Source organism: Elephantulus edwardii, unplaced genomic scaffold (genome assembly GCF_000299155.1).
Source record: "Elephantulus edwardii isolate Elephantulus edwardi_28Jun2011 unplaced genomic scaffold, EleEdw1.0 scaffold00272, whole genome shotgun sequence".
Taxonomy (NCBI): domain Eukaryota; kingdom Metazoa; phylum Chordata; class Mammalia; order Macroscelidea; family Macroscelididae; genus Elephantulus; species Elephantulus edwardii.
Window position 1 is genome coordinate 1881088 of NW_006400022.1, and position 21347 is coordinate 1902434.

General features: G+C 40.0%; 1 protein-coding gene across 1 annotated transcript in view; it reads right to left on the reverse strand.

Annotated features, from left to right (window-relative positions):
* The window catches only part of ADAMTS17 (ADAM metallopeptidase with thrombospondin type 1 motif, 17), a 530244-nt gene that overhangs the window by 223606 nt on the left and 285291 nt on the right, over nt 1–21347 (reverse strand). The window contains exons 11-12 of the mRNA XM_006900064.1: nt 6154–6255; nt 4774–4919 (exon numbers count right to left, since the gene is read on the reverse strand). Coding sequence (XP_006900126.1) covers nt 4774–4919; nt 6154–6255 — 248 coding nt within the window. The remainder of the gene's footprint in view (nt 1–4773; nt 4920–6153; nt 6256–21347) is intronic.

The window sequence follows — 21347 nt, forward strand, 5'->3', positions numbered from 1 at the left end:
TTTTTCTCCTGAAGAGCAACTGGTGGACCTGAATTGTGTGACTTTAGGTTGGCAGCGCAGCTGCTTACCACTTCTCCACCAGAGCCCCCTGTATGTATTTCTGTTGTTATTGCTGTGTACTGTCGAGCTGGAATTCAGTTGACCCAGTGGGTTTTCAGAGGCAGTAAATCACACGAGGTGATTGCCCATCCTTCTCCTGTGGAGCAACTGATGGATTCAAACCACGTGCCTTTGGGATTGCAGACAAGCTTCTTTCCAGTAGGCCACAGAGATCCCAATGTATTTCTAGTAATCGTACATCTCTTTTTATTTTTTTTTCCTCCAAGAGAGCTGGTTGTTATACTAAAACTTCTGAGCCTTTCCTCTTCACTCCATTCACAGTTCTCTCAAACACAGGCCACTAGCATTTGCATTAAAGGTAAATTTTCCATGTTGCAAGCCTTTGGAAAAATTCCCATGGACAATGACACCAAATTAAGCAGAAAAAATCAAATTCTGAAGATGGTTTTATGACATGAATAGTTTCTGTGGCCTCTGTGTCAACTAGCAACAAAGAGAATTTCCAAAAGTTTGTAAAGACTGCTGGAAAAAATGGAGACTTTTTGGCCATTATCTTCGGACACTAAATAAACCATCTGCAGCAGAGGGCCTAGGGCATATTCCAAGTTGAAAGGGACATATTGGTAAGCTCTGTACACCAATGTGTTCTCTCTAAGCAGTGAGCTAGCAGGGGCATTGACTTAACTTGGCTTGGTGGACTGAGCCAGCTGTGCTTCGTAAAAGTCACCTCATCAGGTCATAGTTGGGACTCTTATTTCATGAAATATCCCATGTGCATCTTGCCTGGAAACACCAGGGACACGGGCTAAGAGTCCTTTTTCATCCTCACGGCTACCCCGGAACTTCTGTCCATTTACCTTGGGCTGGCCAAACTGAGGGAGAGAGAATGGTTGCTGTTCAGAACAGCTGTTACATTGGTCTGCAGAATGGTCAGACAGTACAACCCATGTTATGAATGTCACTCAGGGAGAAGTAAGGCCAAGTTCTTTTCTGAAGCCTGTTAGTGAGACCTTTGTGAGCTACAGACAAGCTGGGAGGGATAGTAAAGTAGGAAAGTTTAAGGAGTTGCCAGAGACTTGTACCTAACTCCTGGCTTCACAGAGAGTAAAAATCTGAGGAGAAGGGAGCACCTACTGATGATGCACTTTCTTGGAATAAGAGTATAAGACAGCATTTATACTTTGGGAAAGAACAGATTTATTATTAGGTATGTGTTTGGAAGAACTTAGTGAACAAAGAAACCAGCATGGCCTTTCTTCAGCGATGATGCTTGAAGATGGCCATTAAGTTAGAATTTATTATGGAGTGGCTTTTCTATGTGAGGTAATAAAGGCAATATGGTGTTTATTATAGATCAAACTGGTTCTATAATTTTTGAACTCTTTATCCCTGTACATGTTTGGAAATATGGTCACTGAAGATGCTATCAGTTAGGTTAGACTAACGTAGGGTGCATCCTAATGGAATCTGAGCGTTTTCGTTAAGAGGAGAAGAGAAAGAGACAGGTAAGAGGACGTATGGTCATGTGAAGATGCATTTGCAAGAAAAGAAAACTAAACAATGACTGGGGCTATCAGAAGCTGGAAGAGTACCTTGTAAAATATTCTTCCTCAAAGATTCCTCAAAGCTCATCTAGTAACTCTGGATGCCTAGTGTATATCAGAACTGTAAAAAAAGGCTATTTCTCTCATGCAAATCACCCAGTCTGGGTATACTCTGTCCCAAAAGGAGGCACTGATTGTATAAAGGAAAGTTTGGAATCAAGATTCACGGGCTTTCAACCAAGGGTGAATCCAGCATAAGAACAAATGAGCAAACATACAAAAGTCGTCACAAATGAGGGAGGGGGTGAAGGAAATGAGGATCCAATGGAGACCTGAAAAGACTGGAAAATGATGGGCAAGGTCCAATGGTGACTGAGTTTAGAAAACACAATTCATGGGAATTATTGTATGAAACACAATATGAATGAAAAATACTGTAAAACACAATGTATATGAACTATGTGAGCAAATTAATATAAAATAAAATTTTTAAAAAAAGAGAGGGGAAAAAAGTCATCACAAATGGTTATCCTATCTGGGATAACAAGAGGTACCAAAATCAAGCAGGGAGCTTTGGTGGCCTAAGCTGATAAGGAGATGTGCTGCCAACCCAAAGGCACATGATTCACATCTACTAGTTGCTCTATAGAGAAAAGATGGGAAATCTCCCTTTGTGCAATTTACAGCTTCTGAGAACCTGCTGGAGGGTCAGCTGTAAGTTGGCTCCAACTTGACAGCATTCAATAACTAACCAAAATAATATAAAGCAGACCCCATGGTCTGAAAAAACGAGGCCTCCCGAAGGAAAAACATTTACCTTAATGTCCAAAGGGGGGAAATCTAGTTTAGAGAGAGGAAAGAGCAGGACTGAAGTCTTGAGGGTGGTGTGGTGTGCAAAGGGCAATAAGGAGGCTGTGTGATCAAGGTCTAAGTAAGGACAGTATCCTACAGGCCTCAGGAAGTGATCAAATGTACTGAAGCAGGAAGAGTAGTCCGATTTATGCCTGAGTGGACTCTCTAGCTTCTGTAAGGACAGTAAAGTGAGGAATGAGAAATAATTGGTGCAAATGATCCAAAGCCTGGTGTCTGGGTCCACACCTAAGACATCACCATCCCATTGGTGGTGGTGTCCTGGGTACTTATCTAGCCTGGCTATGAGTTTAAGCTTTAATATGTAAAATGAAGGCAAAAAGCAATACTCCTCCTTACTGGCTGTGATCATGCCTACTACAAAAAAATCTTGTCTAATCCTTATCCTTCAACATGGCCACAGCCACTGGTACATGTGATCCTGCTTCAGCCCCTGATGATGTTGAGGGACATCCAACCTACAGATCTCCTTTCCCAGCACATATCAGACACTGTTCTGTAGTTGTCTGTAGAATTTTTATTGTCAGAAGGAGACTATCATACATCTTCCTAGTTTATCTTAGTGTAGAAGCTGTTAAAATCTGCTCAACATAGGTATCCTTGCTGGTGTTTGAAAAACCGGCAGCATAGCTTCCAGTATCACAGTAACATGACTATCAACAAGTATGACAAACAGAAAGTAGACTTACTTGAGACAGAATGAAATCACTTCCCACATTTAAAGGCTTAGAAGAGTTTCTACATATGATACGCTCTTCACAGGCAGGGGAGCTCCACTGGCCTATTGTAAGAAGTTATGCTGACAACCCCAAGGTAGGGAGTTCAAATTCACCAGTCACTCAGCAGAAGAGAGATTATAAATCTCCTCTCATACTATTTATAGCTTCTGAAGACCCACGGGAGGGGCTTTGAGTTGGTTCTGACTTGACAGTACATAGCAACAACACAATTTCAAAATTAATGGAAGGTGGTGTGCATTAGATATAAAACAGAATATTAAAAAAGAAATAAAGTGAGGAGACTTCAAAGTAAAAAAACAACAACAACAGTGGTATAAGAATTATTATAACAGGAAATAAAGTAAGCCCTGAGCTTTCTGAAGGAAATGAGCAAAGGTAAAGAGGAAGGGTTCTGTGTCATCACAGCCCACAGAATGACCCCTGTGAGGCGATCAGAGTCCCTGGGCAGTACAACCAGCACATCTGACTGCTAGCCAGATTCTAGAGGTTCACATCCACCTACACACACATCCTGGAAAAAAGCCTACAGGATCTCATTCGGAAAAACGCCATGGGACATAGTTCTACTGACATGCATGGAGGTGCCACTCGTTGGGTCGACCCACTGGCGACTAGTTTAGGAAGCAGCCTATTGTTATTGCTACCTGTTGATAAGATAGTTTCCAACGCATTATGAAACCATGCATAGCAGAAAGGAGGGCTGCCTGGGCTGATGCCATTCCCACATGGTTACAGATAGGATTTCTGATTTCTTGGGTTTTCACTGACTGACTAGATCACCAGGAAGTCAGGTTGGAATCTCTTTGCAATCTGCTCAGCATCATAGTAACATACAAGTGTGCACTGGCGGCAAGGTGCTTTCAGTGCAGAAGGTTTACAAGCTTGCACACAAAAGGTAAGAACTCAACCACTGAGCTTCCAATGGCTAAAAGAAACTCAAAGTCTTTGCTGTTGAGTCAGAACTGGCTCTAAGTTCACCTTCCAGCAGGTTTACAAGGGCTGTAAACTGCACAGGAGAATACTGTCTGTCTTTCTCCAATGGAGCAGCTAAGGGATACAGACTGCCAGAGAGGTATCACCTTTGAGTTAGCACAACTCTTTATGGACGATGCCATGAGACCTCAGAAACAAAACGCAAACATGTCTTTCTTTTCCATCAAGTTTTTCCAGGAGAAAAACTGGTATTTGTGTTAATAGAAGGGCTAAGGATACAGACACTTTGTGGTTGATTAAGCACCAGGCTTCCCTATGCCCACTCAGCCAGCAACAATTGGAAGGCCATCACTAGGATTTTTAGGATTCTCTAGGATTTTGCCCAAATATACCAAGAACCAGGACATGAGGCTCTGCAACCCACTCAATTAGTCAACCTTCCAGGAACCAGCCAAGGAAGAGAGAACATGGCTCCATATACTCCAGTGCGCCCACATTTACAGAGCATGTGCCAGATTACTGAGTTATCACAGGTCACAAACAAGCCCTTTGTGCCCCTTTGGTTCCATTTCATTCTCTTAATGTTTCCAGCATTTGACAGGAGGAATTGTCTGAGGGAGACTTACGGGGGATTGTCGCATTTCCTCTGCCGGAAGCGGGCTCCAGTGCCACATGTTCGGCTGCACATGCTCCAGACACTCCAAGGGCTCCAGTCTCCATCTACATGCTCTGGGATGGGTGTTTTGCCAACACACTCCCCAGCTCGGCACCACTAAAACACAGAAGGAGGATCCTGACCCTAGGCTACTCGGGGAGAGAAAAGTAACTGTTCACACATAAAGCCCATCTGTAACTTAAACACCATGACTTTCAAAATCAATTTTTGTAACTTAGGAGTTCTAGGTTGGTGACATGGTTTGTATTTAACTACTGAACTAAAGGTTGGTAGTTTGAATCCACTCCATGGTGTCTGGTAATATGCTTCCATGATTACAGACAAGAAATTTGGTGGGTCACTCTACTCTATAGCATGCATCACTAGGAGTCAGAACAGGTTCAGCAACAAAAAAATTTCTCTTTTCTGGTTCAATGGTGCAAACAGTTAACACATGGCTACTAATCAAAAGGTGGAAGGTTTGCAATTTCCCAGACACCTTGGAAAAAAGGCCTGGCAAACTACTTCTGGTAAAACCAGACACTGAAAACTCCACGGAGCACAGATCTTCTCTGAAACACATTGGACCACCTTGAGTTAAAATCACCCTGACAACAACTGGAAAAATCTTTAATGTGTGTGTATTGTGGAGTGTGCATGTTTGCAAATTCTAGCTATACTCTCAGTCCATCCAATCTTTCTCCCTTGGAGCCACTGGTGGCTTCCAAACACCTTTGGCTTAGGGCAATGTTCCCTACTCACCAGGTTATCTGAGCTCCCTATAGAAAATAATTTAATATAAATATTATAGTGAGAACACAAATGATACAATTTCACAAATTTTATATGCTCCTGTTAATAGATGTCAGGTGATCTCCCACCGCCATCAAATAGAGTCCAACACATACTGACCTTCCACTAATTTCTAAGACTGAAAATCTTTACAGCAGGAGGCTTCCCATCTTACAGTGCTACAACTGGTGCATTTGAACTGAGTCAGCAGCTATAGGTTAGCAGCTTGACGTAATATCACTACACTACCAGGGCTACAGATGTAAAATATTCCTTTTAATTAAATTCACTCAAATAGCAAAATGAAATAATTTAAGGAAATATTAATAAAAGAAATCTTTCCTCTTATAAGAAAGGGGGAGTAAGGTGATGATATCCCATGAACCCAGAGGGGCTCCCCAGGCATCTGAGGGATGACAGGGATATCCCAGAGGTTCATGAGCAAATAGGAGAGATGGCATTGTGGGGAGAAATACCCAAAATTGTTTACTTCAGGGTACTCTAATGTCCCAGAACCATTGGACTGCCTTTTGGGGGGTAGCAGGAGACAGGGTGTTACCTTGTTTGCACCGCACTCAGTACCATCCAGGGGAGGGTCCAGCTTGGTCTTGCAGGATGAATCACCTTCAACCAGGCACCACAGACCGGCACACATCAGATGCTGTATTAACAAGGGCAGGAAGTGTCATTGCTGAACACAGAATGCTGCTCACACAGACATTAGAACAGCTCTCCATCAGAGAGCTGGGAGCAGTTGGCATCCAACTACCAGTTTAGATTTGAGATTGGAAACATTAGTAGAGGGACAGTCCGAATCTACACTGGAATAACAAAAAAAAACCCGCTCAATTTAAATGGTTTGTTTGCTATTGTGAAATTCCACATGTTTACTGCTAGGACGGCAGGTATTATGGACTTCAGCTCAGCATTCAATCATCAGACACAGGGAGACATAAGCCACTACTTCTAGGACCAACAACCAGCAAAAGGCTTTCTTCAGTTTAAAGCAGTGAGGTAAGAGACAGGCAAGGGGTTTTACAGAAGCAAGGAGAGGAAAACACCAACAATAAAAGCCCTGGTCAAAGAGCCCTGCTTAAATGAGGATGGGGGCTAAGACTGAGAAAAACTGGATAAATTATGTTTACTACATTGAAGTCTATGAGGGAGAGAATAGTTTAAAAGTATTATATTTTAGGGCATTATATTTATTATAAGAGTACAGAATGAGGGTTGCAGAGTGGATTCTATTTGGGGTGAGGGTGGGGTTGGGTGGTGTGTGGGGGGGACTGTGTACCAATGAAGGAGTTTTTCTTTTGCTTTTCAAGGAGAGAAGCAAACGAGGGGGGGTGTGGAGGTGGGGTGGGCGGGGAGAAAAGTGCAACAATGAACGAATGGAATTCCAAAATCTCTGTAGATGTTCACTGAAATGAAAAATAAATTAATTAATTTTTAAAAAGGCAGTTCTTCAGTGGAATTAGCAGTGATATAAAATGTTTGATACAGGCAGTACTTTTCATAAAATGAGATGTTGGAAATCACTTCCTGTAATTTTTTAAATAAAAGATCAATTATGGTAAAAAAAAATAAGGATGGGGGTAGATGGGGTACTTGGCCAGAAGCCCTCCTGCCCCAAGGACCATCATGGGGTTGGAGTGAATGGACTGCCTTCAGCCCCCACAGTGGGCACCCATATTCTAGTCCAAATGAGCTGTGTAGCTTTTCTTATGATGTTGCACCTAGAAAATTTCACCGCATCCACAAATACGCAACAAAAATAATGCTACAGAAACAGGTAAAGGCATTGAACAATACAGACTCCTACTTGTATTGGTAGGAAATTTGGTCATGGTCAAACTGCTCAGAATGAGACAAGTTATCAAGGTGACTAAAGCTGGTAGTGCCTAGCCTTGTTTTCTGAGTGACCCTCCAGAGGGTATTCCCAATGAGAGGTCCCATGAAGAGCTGACCTCCCAAGAATTCCTTCTCTAGTCACAGGACAGCCTTCAACAAATAAGAGAAAGAGATGAAGCTGGATGAATACCAGCGTTTCCTGACTACACAGTAGATTAATTCTGAGACAAGTTCCAGAAGGTTCTAGTGGGATGGTCACGTTGTCTACAGTCTACAGTCACGTTGTCTACAGTTGTTGTTATTATGTGCTATCAAATTGCCTGCCACTCGTAGCCATCCCATGTACAACTCTGAAGTCTTCCCTGTCCTGAGCCAGTCTCACAGACTCTGACATAACTATCCACATTTCCCCAGTTCCTCTATCAGCCCATCTCATCTGGGGTCTTCCTCTCCTGGGCTGTCCCTCCAACCTTCCGAGCATGATGTCCTTCTCCAAGGACCAGGCCCTCCTGCCACATGCCTGAAGTATATGAGATGAAGCTTCAAGATCCTAGCCTCCAAGGAGAAACTTGCTTTCACCTTCTCCAAGACAGACCTATTTGTTTTCTTGATGGTCTATGGTATGTTCAAGACTCCTCTCCAGCACTACAACTCAAAGGCACCAACTCTTCTTCTGCCATCCTTAGTCACTGTTCAGCTCTCTGATGCATAACAAGTCATAGAAAAGATCATGATCTGGATCAGGTGTACCTTACTTTCCAGATTGACCGCATTGCTTCTCTGTACTCAAGATGTCCCTGATAGCAGATTTTCCAAGTGCAATTTGTCTTTTGATGAACTGTCAAAATTCAGGAGACTGCTGATGCCAAAAGTGCTGATTGCAGAGCTGAGCAAGCTATCACTGTTAACAACCCAAATCTCTTCTCCATCTATGATGGTGCTGCCAATTGGTCCAGTGGTGAGAATCACTGTCTTCTTGATGTTGAGCTTTACCCATTATTGTACTTTCCCTACCATTCTCAACCACTGTATTTATATCCTCACTCTACTAGTGCTTCCTGGGATAACTTTATAGACAAACTACTTGCATCCAAATCCTCCCCTCATAGTCTGAAAATTGAGAGCACATATACTTAAGGTTCTTTTACAAATACAGTGCTTCCAATAAGCTAAACACTGTCACGGCCAAAAGGCCTGCTGGGAGGGTAAAGGTCACAGAATCTCTATGGAACAGCCCAACATAGTAACAATGAGTTTATCAAGTATCTGCCTTGTTCAGTTTAGATGTTAATATTCCAATTAATCTAAAAAACTTTTCACAGGATAGATGGAGAACTAAAGTCCCAGAACCAAGGGACTACCTTTTGGGGGGCAGCAGGAAACAAGGTGTTACCTTGCTTGTATCACACTCAGTGCCATTCAGGGGAGGGTTCAGCTTGGTCTTGCAGGATGAATCTCAAATGTTTATAAGTTAAAGAGACAGAAATACAAATGTTTGTAAGTTGAAGAGACAGAAATACAACGGGGTGGGTGAGAGGAAAGAAAGCAGAACTCCAGAGGGATTTTCAAAAGAGCTAAAAGGAGTCTGCCATTTCTTACCATCTACAAGTCTGTCAGAGCTAATCTGCATCCTGAAGAGTTAGCAATTCTGGTAGAGTGTTACTGGTATGGGTTCAAAATCCTCTGTATGTTCCCATAATTTTATAGTCTTCAGTGGGATGGTAAAAAGATAAGAGTTTTGAGTGTGACAACTGGTCTTCTAACAATTTACTATACTTAACTAAATGCTTGATTGCATGCACTTTAAGAGTTGTGGTTGTTAGCATACAGGAGATGAATGCTTGCCTTCTAAGTGCTAAGGATGAGGAAAGTGATAAAGAAGGTTATAAGTGGTTTATTTCCTCTTTTGTAAACAGCCTTTTCTTCTAAATTTTTTAAATTTAGCAGCCAGATTCTACAGAGGTTTATTTGCTGGTTCTGGTGAGTATTAGGGTGGAATGTGGACTCACCAACAGGTGTGAGTTGATCTGATTTGGCCTCCTAATTATTTTTGGTCAAACATTCTTCTAAGTGGTATTGTACTGGTCTGTTCATTTGCTGTACAGAGGCAACTCGTGGTTGCTGTGATGCTGAACACTGAAACTGATGTGTCAAATGTGATAATGGTTATCCATGGTGGGCAGTGTTTAGTGGAGCTTCTCAATTAAAACAAGCTTGGAAGTGGAATACACTTCTGAAATAGCTTGCCTCCAGAAACTCTGTGAACATGGGGAAACAATGAAAGTTATATAAGTGTTCAGGTCTTTCGTTCAAAAGGGCTGCTATGAGTCATCTACGACTCAACGGCACTTAACAACAACAATAACATCAAAGAAACAGAGACTCAAGTTAGGCCAAGATTTCTCAAGGAGAACACAGACTACATATATATATTGTTGATTGAAGCCTTTCTGTATCATCATTTCTCCAAGTTCATAGAGTTTCCAGAGGCATGTGGTTTAGGAAGTGGATACCACTCCTGCTTACAAATCTGACTTAAAAATGGGAGCTCCACTAAACACTGTCCACCATGGGGAATTGTTACGGCATATGACACTCCAGTGGCACAAGGTTCAGCATCAGAGCAAACCCAGATTACCTCAGTACAATAAATTGAGAGAAGAGTACTGGACAACTTAGAAGAATGTTCCTCCAAAATAACATGAGGCCATCAGACCCTCCAGGTCTTTTTGACACTAAACAAGAGGCTTAAATAAAAGAAAACAATCCAACATTCCTCAGGACCAACAACCCAGAACAAAAGTGCCCATCTTACAGAGTCCTGTTGTGTCAACCAGTTTTAAAATGGAAACGAGGAGCTCAGTTTAAATATAAGGAGCCCCCAGGAGGTACTGCTGACACTAAACACAAGGCTTAAATAAAACAACCTAACATTCCACATGACTGGCAACCCAGAACAAAAGCATCCATCTTACAAAGTCCTACTGTGTTATCCAGTTTAGACACACACAAATAAAACTATAAAAGAAAAAAGTACTAATTTATACTCTATGAAAATAGTTGCACTAGAAAAAAATTTATATTACATGTAATTGAAAAAAATGACTGCATCTAGAAATATATATATGAAAAGTATTGGTTTAGTGGTAAGAAACTTGGCTGCAATCCTTAAGGCACAAGGTTTGAATCCACCAGCTGCTCTCTGGGAGAAAGATAGGCAATTTTCTTCTGTGTGATTTACTGCTTCTGAAAACCCTCCAGAGGGTCAGGTATGGGTTGATTCCGACTTGATAGCACACGACAATATAAACATGAATTAACACAAAAAGAAACAGACTTGGTAGAAAAAGTCAAAATTCATGAACAATAATTCACAAAAGAAGTTAGAGAATTGGCCAAAACAGAAATATGAAATTTCTCAATTCCATCACACATTAAAGAAGGGTACTAAAATCCTCATTTAGCTATCGCTACACAACAACCAGAATGGTTATAATGAAAACAGCTGGAGGATTCCAACTATCAGGTTATCAAGTGACAGAAAGATCTTTTGCATTTATGATAAAATTGCAACCTGGATCAGTATTTCATCATGTTGATATTATTACTCTTTGATATTATTTAATACCAAATAATAATAATTGGCAAAGGAGAAGAATGCACTTGACCAGGAGGACTGATGCAATGGACTATAATGTGTGAAGAAGTGTGAGGCTGACACAGGATAGGAAAGGGTGCAGATCTTTTGTTCATAGGTTGTTATGGGTCATACTCAAATCAATGGCACCTAACAACAACAACATTATTTAGTAAAACTGAAGATACACAGATCCTATTACCAAGCAATTCCATTTCTAGTTATGTCTATCAAAGATAATGTCAAGAATGTTTACAACAATGCTATTTAGATTGGTTAAAAATTTGGAAAAGGCCCCCAACAAAAGCAAAATACACAGATTATGGCATATGACAAGAATGAAATAGGATATAATCCAATTAACGTAAAGTTTCAATACAATTAAAATAAACCTAAAGTATTTGGAAAGAAAAGGCCAAAATGAATGTCAGAAGAGGCTCTGAAAATTGCACTAGAATGTAAAGAAGCCAAAACAAAAAGAAGAAATGCTGAAGTATAAGAGATGAACAAAAAGGGAAGCTTGAGGACACAAAGCTTTATAAAGAAATGTGCAAAGAGCTGGAGTGAAAAAACACAAAGGGAAGAATACATTTGCATTTCTCAAACTGAAGGAAGTGAAGAACAAATTCAAGTCTCAAGTTGCAATACTGAAGTGTTTGATAGGTAAGATCTTCAATGTTGAAAGAAGTACTAAAAGATGACAGAAGGCATACTGAGTCACTGTAACAAGACGTCAACACTTTTTCAGGCAAGAGCATAGGATCAGGAACTAAATAATGAAGAAAGAAATTCAACCTGCACTGAAAACACTGGAAAAAAGGCAGCCTCAGAAACTGATGAAATACCTACCAACTGATATATTTGACATGATCTGTACTCAATGTCAAGAAATTTGGAAAGAAATCGTGTTTGTTCCTATTCCCAGAAAAGGGGATCCAACAGAACATGGAAATTACCAACCAATATCATTAATATCACATGTAAGTAAAATCTTTTTTAAAAAAGTTTGTTTTTATGAAATCATTCATATACATTTTGTTTAATAACATCAATTACATCTGTCCAATTCCATAGTTGAAAACATCTTAAAGTCATATGTAATCCCCTTGCTTTCCCCTCTTCCTTCCATCTTATCCCTTTCAGTCTTCCACAACTGCTTCTATCCATTTGTAAACCCTTCTTTAGTCTTTTTCCACCTTCTTATCACCATTTAATTAGTTATGCATATCCTGTTCCAGATTGTTAATTGCAAAACACATACTGTCTAAATGTTCATTCATTTCAGATTGACCTTCTCCTCACCAGTGTCAATACAATGTTCATTATGTATCCATCCTCTTGCCAAAGATTTTTAAAAGACTCGACGGCACATAACAACAACAACAGAACAGTATGTTGACAGGGAACTGTAAGAAATTCAAGCTGGATTAAGAGGCTGTGGAAAGAGGAATCTCATTCCTGATGTCTGATGGATGTTAGTTGAAAGCACAGGATACTAGGAAGATGTTGACTTGTATTTTATTGATTATGCAAAAACATTTGATAACGTGGATCATTAGAAATTGTGGCTAACATTGAAAAGAATGGAAAGTCTGGAACATTTAATTTTGCTCATGCAAAACCTATGAATATGATGCTGCATTCAGGAGTAACGATTTTGAAAAATACAACATCGATTGAGAGACTGGAGAGCATTATGTTGAGTGAACTAACTCAGTCTCATAGGGAAAAATAAGGCATAAGACCATTATTATAAAAATAGAAGGATAACTAATAAAACATGTATGAGAGCACAAGAGGGGAAGGGGTGGGTACAGAGCGATGATTATGGGTAGCAGTAAAACCATAGGTTTGCACAGTTTGGTGGGTGAAGGGAGGGAAATGGGAAAAATTTGGGTGAAAAGACATGGTAATGATGGGCAAGGTCCAATGGTGATTAATTATATAAAACATAATGCATAGAATGATTGTATGGGCGAGCTCTGGTGGCCTAGTGGCAAGAAGTTGTACTGCAATCTCAGAGGTGCACGATTCTAATCCACCAGATGCTCTGCTGGAGAAGGAGGAATGATCTCCTCCTGTACCAGTCAGATCTAATTTGATGGTACACACACAAAATAGTGAAATAAAATAAAATTTACAAAAAAAGAGAGAATGATTGTATGAAACACAATGTGAAGAATAGTATGAAACACAACGAAATAAATTCCGTCAGCAAACCAATTTAAAAAAAAACCAAACCTATACATAAACAAAAGAATAGTTACCCAAACAGAATAAAAGAATATAGATAGCATGATTTAAAATTAGGAAATGTATGTGTCAGGTTACATGAACACTTATTCAATATGTATGTTGAAAAAAATCATTCAAGAAGCTGGACCATATGAAAAAGAATTTGGCATCATGATTATAGGAAGATTCAACAATCAACACTATGCAGATAATGCAACTTGGCTTACTCAAAGTTGAGAAGACTTGGAGCATTTGCTGTAGAAGATTACAACCATCAATATGGATAACATCTTAACATCAAGAAAACAAATATACTCAGTGCTGGACCCATAGGCAACGCAATTATAGGTGGAAAAAAGGCTGATGTTGTCACCATCAATTTCATTTTACTTGGATCCACAATCAATACCCATAGCTGTAGTTGTTGGTGTATGACATCAACTCAAAACCAAGTAATAGCTGACCATCTAGTGGGTTTTCAGAGGAAGTAATTGCTGACTTTATAAATCATAGGAGGTTAATGTCCTCCTTTTGCAATTCTTCGTTAAGACAAAAATGATGTAAAAATAAAAATACATAAATTAATACAAGTTATAGCCAGAACAGTAGAGAGTTTCTCATGGACTGCTAAAAGAACAAACAGATTCATCCTAAGTGGTCCTTAGAGGCAAGGGTGGCAAAGCTTTGTAACATACTTTGGGTGTGAAGAGGCTATTCCTTGGAATGGAACATCATGCTTGGAAAGGCTGAGGGTCAGCAAAAGAAAGATCTTCAATGAGATTGATTGACACAGTGACTGAAGCAACGGCCTTGTCAGAGGTGATGAGGATGACATAGGATAGGACAGAATTAATAGAGTCACTGTGAGTGGTACACAACTTGATGGCACCCAACAATAATACAGTCAGAAATGGGAGCCCTACTGGAATAGTGAAAATGCATTTGATTACAACAAAATGTGGTTAAGCTTGAGAAGAATGGGAGACCCAGAACCTTAATTGTGCCCATATATAATGCAGATCTAGACCAAGAAACTACTGTCTGAATAGAACAAGGGATCGGATCACTTCATGGTTTAAAACTAAGAAAGGTGTGTGACAGGGTTCTATCATTTCTTCATATCTATTCAATCTGTATGTATGCTCAGCAAATCACTCATAAAGTCAGACTTTATGAAAAAGAAGAATGTAGCATAAGAAGACTCATCAACAACCTGTGTTATGCAGACGACACAATCCTGCTTGCTTAAAGTGAGGAGAAGCTGAAATACTTGCTGTAGAAGATCAAAAACTACAGCTTTCAATAAGGATTACCTCTCAACATCAAGAAAACAAAGGTCCTTAATACTGTGCCAGAAGGCAACATCATGACACATGGAGAAAGGATAGAAACTGTCAATAATTTCATCTTTCTTAGATCCATAATCAAGACCCTTGGTTCCAGCAGTCAGGAGAAGCACTGCCTTGAACAAATCCTCTGTCAGGGACCTCTTCAAATTACTAAAGAATAATGACATCAGTTTGAAGACTAAGGTGTTCTTGATTCAGATCAGAGTCCTTTCAATCACTTACTATGCATCTGAGAGTTGGACAATGAATAAAGATGAAAGAAGAAGTGATGTCTTTGGGATTGCAGTGCAGCTTCCTTTTTTTAAAAAAAAATTATTATTATTATTCTGTATGTGTGTACCATCAAATCAGAGCTGACTAGTACAGGAAGAGGTTGCTCCTCCTTCTCCAGCAGAGCATCTGGTGGATTTGAACCATGCACCTCTAGGACTGCAGTGCAGCTTCTTGCCACTAGGTCACCAGAGTTCCCAAGAATTGATGTCTTTGAATTGTGGTATTGGAGAAGAGTACTGAATAGCCCCGGGATTGTAAAAAACAAACAAAAACCTCAAACAGATTATGTCTTGGAAAAAGTGCAGCCAGAGTGCTCCTTAGAGACAAAGATTATGAGGCTTTGGCTCATATATTTTGGGCATGGTGCTAGAATCCATTCCTTGGAAAGAGATATCATGTTTGGAAAGGTAACGTGTCAGCAAAAGAGAGGAAGACTCTCAATGAGGTGGACTGACACAGTGACTGCAACAATGGGCTCAAATGTATGAGATGATGAAGATGACTTAGGATGGGAGTTGAAGTCTGTTGTTTGCAGGGCTGCCATGAGTTGTACTTGAATCAATGTTGTGTAAGAAAAACAACAGTGACATTGAGCAATAAAGTGTCAGGCTACTTGCTAACCTAAAGATAAGCATTTCAAATCCATGAGCTTTTCTAAAGGAGAAGAATAGGCAATCGAAAACACAATGAAAGGTTGGTACGAGTAGGAAATGACTCTGTGGCAGTTGTTACATGCCATCAAGTAGCTTGTGTTTCTTAGTGACCCTATGTACAACAGCTCTGAACTCTGCCCTATCTTGAGCCAAATCTCATTGTCTCTGACACACCTACCCTCATTTCCCAGTCACTGAGTCAATCCATCTTACCCATAGACTTCCCCTTTTGTGCTATCCCTCCATCCTTCCAAGTACAATGTCTCTCTCCGATTACTGGTCCTTTCTTGCAACATTGCGCAAAGTATGTCAGGCAGTGCTTCAAAATCCTTGCCTTCAAGGAGCAGCTTTGTCTCACCTCCAGGATGAACCTGTTGATTCTCCTAGCACTCCATGTTATATTCAATCTCTTCTCAAGCACCACAGCTCAAAGGAATCAAATCATTTTTCAGTCATCCTTGGTCATTGTCCAGCTTTCTGATGCATAGCAACTAATTATGCAGACCATATTGAAGGAGGGTCAACTATGGGTCAGTTCTGACTTGATAGTACACAACAGCAACAATACCTTAACCCTCCAAGTGACATTTCTTGCTCTTTAGTGGCAGTAGATATGAGTACAATAAAAACAAAAAACAAGAATGAGGACACTGTATGTTGTTAAGAGATAGCAACACACATGGCAGTATGTGATGATATTTTTTAAATTAATTTTTTATTATAATTGTGATTTTAACAAAAGTTTACAGAAAAATTATATTTTTGTTCATTCACTGTTGCACAGTTTATTCCTGTCCCTCCCTTCCCCATCCCCAAGTTGACTTTTTAAAAAAATACTAGTTTATTTACAAAATTCAAATACATTGTTTTTGAGAACAGATTCTTCCAATTTCCCTCACCTCCCACCCATCAAATTGTACAACTTCATGATTAATGCCCCCCCTGCACATCTTCATCCCTTTGCTTCCACCCTCCCACACCCCCAATGTTCATATCTGCAGTATTCACCATCACAAGAATATGGAAATAGCCCAAATGTCCAACCACAAATGAATTGACAAATTATGGTACATTAACATAATGGAATACTACGCAGCACACAGGAACAATGACTATGTAAATTACTACCTAACTTCAAAACAGCTATGAGATATCATCTCACCCCAGAAAGAACAGCAAAATTTAACAGAACAGCAAACAACAAATGCTGGAGAGGTTGCGGAGAAACTGGAACCCTTATTCACTGTTGGCAGGAGTGTACAATGGTACAACTACTATGGAAGGTGGTATGGCGCTTTCTCAAAAAGTTGTAAATAGAAATACCATTTAACCAGTAATTCCACTGCTAGGAATATACCCTAAAGAAACCATAACTGACATCCAAGCAGACATATGCTTACCTATGTATATTGCTGCTCTGTTTGTAATAGCAAAGAGTTGGAAACAACCTAAGTGTCCATCAACAAATGAATGGATAGAGAAGCTCTGATATATTTACACAATGGAATATTATGCTGCACTGAAAAACAAAGAAATTATGAAATATTATACAAAATGGATGACCCTGGAGGACATTATGTTGAGTAAAATATCTCAGCCACAAAAGGACAAATATTGCATAGTGCCACGGTTGTAAAATGGGACTGACATCGGGGTTTGGGGGAGACTGAGAAAGATGGGATATACTATATATACTGCACTGAAACAGATGAGGGAAAGAACTGTTTAAAAGCAATATATGATTAGATATTATTGTCATGACAAGAGTCCATAGTACGTGCATAGTAGAGTGGACCTGGCCGGTGTGTGTGTGTGTGTGTGTGTGTGTGTGTGTGTGGAGGGATTGTATAACAATGCAAGAATTTTTCTTTTACTTTTTAAAATGATGAGTGAACTCAGGGGGAGGGGTGGGCAAGGAGTAAAATGCAATAATGAATGAATGGAAAACCAAAGTCTCTGTAAACGTTCATTAAAATTAGTAATAAAAAAATAATTAAAAAATTACTACTTAACTTATGAGGGACTGGAGAGTATTATGCTGAGTTAATTAACTCAGATACTGTATAAAACTGTAATTGTAAGATGATTTTTTAAAAAAATAAAAAAACAAATAAATATATATTAAACAAAATAGCTTAGGCCTTCATTGCCTATTCAAAGAACAAACAAAATAATTGTGAAAGATTATGCTGATATCTAGTGCTGCTGTGGTATGCATGTCCTCTGTGATAAAGCAGTACTTGATTCACAATGTACCTGTTAGCATTAACTACCACACCTAGTAGTCATGTACTCCATTTCGACTCCTAGTGATCTCATTCATCAGAGTAGAGCCATGCTCCACCAGGTTCTCAGGGGAGGAGTTGTCTCAAAGAGATCATCAAGCTTCTATTCTGAGATGTCCCTTGGTAGTCTCAAACTTCCAACCTCTCAGTTAGCATCCGAACATGCCACCTGTTTGTACTAGTCAGGAACATTAAGAATTAGATAGATTGGAAATGGCAATGTGACTTTGATCATCCTCAAGGACACTAACTTGAGGGCTTTTCCTTTCTCCATGGACCACTGACAACATTCCTCATAGGCCTTCCTGATGTCAAGCCTTTTAAAGGTCAACACAAGGGCTACATCTTTCTAAAACATAGATTTAATCACATTCTCCTTGGCCTAAGACCTCTGGCAGCCCCCATTACAGGCAAGTCCAGTGTTTATTTCAGCTCCTACCCCTCACCCTCTAGGAACATGCAGAAGTTATGTAACAACCCTCAAAAATGTGTTGCTGATATCACAAGCCAAAAGGAAGATAAAGAAAAATGTTAGAAACTAGATACAAAGTTAGCAATTAAACTTTCTACAAATACAGATAGAGGCCTCCTGGTTCTAAGCCAGTATGTCAGCTGCCAGTTCTATAGGTTCTTTGTGTGCTGTGTAGGCTGTGGTCATCCTTCTATGCTCTGGAGGGCTACAGAAAGTGTCACCTGACCAGGAGGTAGTTGGGGCTGCTTAGGAAGCCAGGACATGGAGTGAGGCGGGGGTACTATGATGGACAACACACAGCTTGTTATATCTGAAGAGCTCAAAAATTGGGGCCATCAGCTGCCAAAGTCCAACAGCTTCAAGAGAGGCTGGAAATGCTGGGCAGGAAACAGACTCAGGCAGACAGGGCGGGGTACAATCTGGCACACAACGCCATGGATTACCACACAGTCTGTCTGAAAGAGGAGGGCGTTCTCCACAATGGCCAGCTATCCATGATGGCTGGTACAAAAGGAACGGACTGCAGTTAGACCAGTACTTCCCAATCCCAGGCAAGCAGGAGACCAACACAGAGTTACACAAAAAGTCCAATGAGATTCTAAAATTAATTTTACCATTCTCTGGAGGAGATTAGAATAGCCCATGAGTTTTAGTAACCAGTAATATCAGAGAAGAAAATAGCATCATTATTCAGGTGAACCTTTGAGCTGCCTGGATGCTGGAAGGACTGAGCATCCATTCAACTGCCCAGACAAATCTCTGTGGGATTTGTGAAAGGACAGAGATAGACTTTCAAGTCTGAGCAGTAGGCATTTAACCAAAAGAGAGGCAGTAAAGCTGGAGGACACTAACTGGAGGCTGTGAGGTCATGAAGTTCCAGGAAAGGAAAAACAGCACAGGGGAAGGGCAGAATGAAGAATGGGAGGTGGCTCAACCAGACCCTCACCTGGACAGCATCTCTTTTCCCACTGGCTCCAGGAAACCAGACAATGGAAAAATGATAATAGTCAACATTATTGAATACATTAATTTCTTTGCTACTTCATTCTCATCACAACCTCAAATAAAGAAGTTATTGCTGCCAAATTGAATATAATTCATACACTATAGAGTTTCCACAGTTTTAATCTTTACAGAATCAGGTACAATATTACTACTGAACTCCCTGACTGGTTATAAGTGTCATGAGAGATAAATTGTTATTGGCATGCACAACTCTGTCAGAATCGACTTATGGCTGACCCTACAGTGGGTTTTCAGAGCCAAGTAAGTAAAGGTACAGACACAGTAAAAACCAACCAAACAAAAATACCCCACAAAACCCCCCAAAAAACAAAACAACAAACAAACAAATACCGAACTAAGAGATGCTGCCAAACCTTGCTAGAGATGATATCCAACAAAGTGAAAGACCCTGACCATAGTAGCTAGACTTGCCCCTGAGCTTCCTGGATTCTGGTCATACTCTAAACGCTACAACAAGGATGTGATCTATGTCAGGACCTCTAATCTCCAAGGTTCCTGATGAGCAGCTCTGTCATCACTGTTACTGTTTACTGGAATTAAGCCTTCTACACTAGTGAGCTCACTCAAAAGACAATCTATTAAGGAACAGATATGAACCTAATGTCTTAAATAAACTTAAATAAAACATGATCACAAACATCTGTCAGCCATTTTCAGGAATTACATGTTCCATGTGGTTGATAAATATTGTTTGTACTATTTGCTGTTTCCCTCTAGATGGGTATAATAAAATCTTGCAAACCAACAGCATGTATGTTGAGAGTGTTACTTGGTGCTCAGAACAAGTTGGGAGCTGAATGATTAACTACTGTACCACCATGACTCTTTCAAATATGTAAACAGATGTACTTTTCCATTGTGAAAATTAAAAAATAGAAGCATAGACACTAATGAACTTGATCAAGAGTAAGCAGGATATGAATCCTGGCAAGAGGTGCACTCTTCTTATGCACTGTAGGGTTTACAAACAACCTTCAAAATGTGAAAGACAAACAGAACTTGATAGAAAAGAACAAAGGAGTAAACATTAGATAGAAAGAATGTTTACAGCATGCGAAGACTTTTGCCACACTGGACACTCTTTAAAACAATAGCCCTCACTCAACAACTGGTGCAAATCATGTGGATGTCATGCATGCAGGCACACTATTTGTAAAGATTGTGTATTATCTTCCTTTCTCAGTGGGCTCAAAGTTGGGAAGAATGTAGTGCTGAGGAGTAGTTCAAGTAAGCAGACAGGTGATCATTACACATCACCTTTCAACTGAGACTGAGCAGACGCTAACGTGGTCAGGGTGACAAACACCCACACACCTGAATGTTGGAAAGTGGTAAGGACTGAGTGAGACAGTACTCATTTTCAGGACACTATTAAGAAAACAATATTGTATACAAGACCAACAGGACATATCACCCTCCCTGGGAAACTATTCTATTGTGACTACAGTGTACTACAAATGGAAAAGAAGAGGCCATAAGCCATAAGAAGTCAATCCTGAAGCAGAAGTTCAAGACAAAGGACTTTTCCTCAGGATAGTCTGAGACAGAAAGCATTCTCAGATACTAGTAATTGGTATTTGGATTTATAGACTCAAACTCAAGAGATATTGACAGCAGCAAAAGAAACTGGCAACAACTTAAGGTATTCAGAGACACAGAAGCCCAGAAAGCTTGAGGTATAAGTCGACACATCAAGGTCTAGATGGTGGAGACAGGTGTTGAATGGAGTAGGTGAGAGTAGAAGGGAAAGAAGTGGCTCAAAACACACATGTCAAGGGAGAGGACAACACAGTCTACTGGTTATTTCCACACTTGAAAAATATCTTTCATCTGCCCTTTTCCATAAACTACTTGTCTGTCAGATAATGTTCTAAATCTAAACATTCACATCAGCAGAGAACTGCCAGAAGTCCAGGCTGGGTTTAGAAGGGGTCATGGTACTAGGGATATTGTAGCTAATGTTAGATGGATC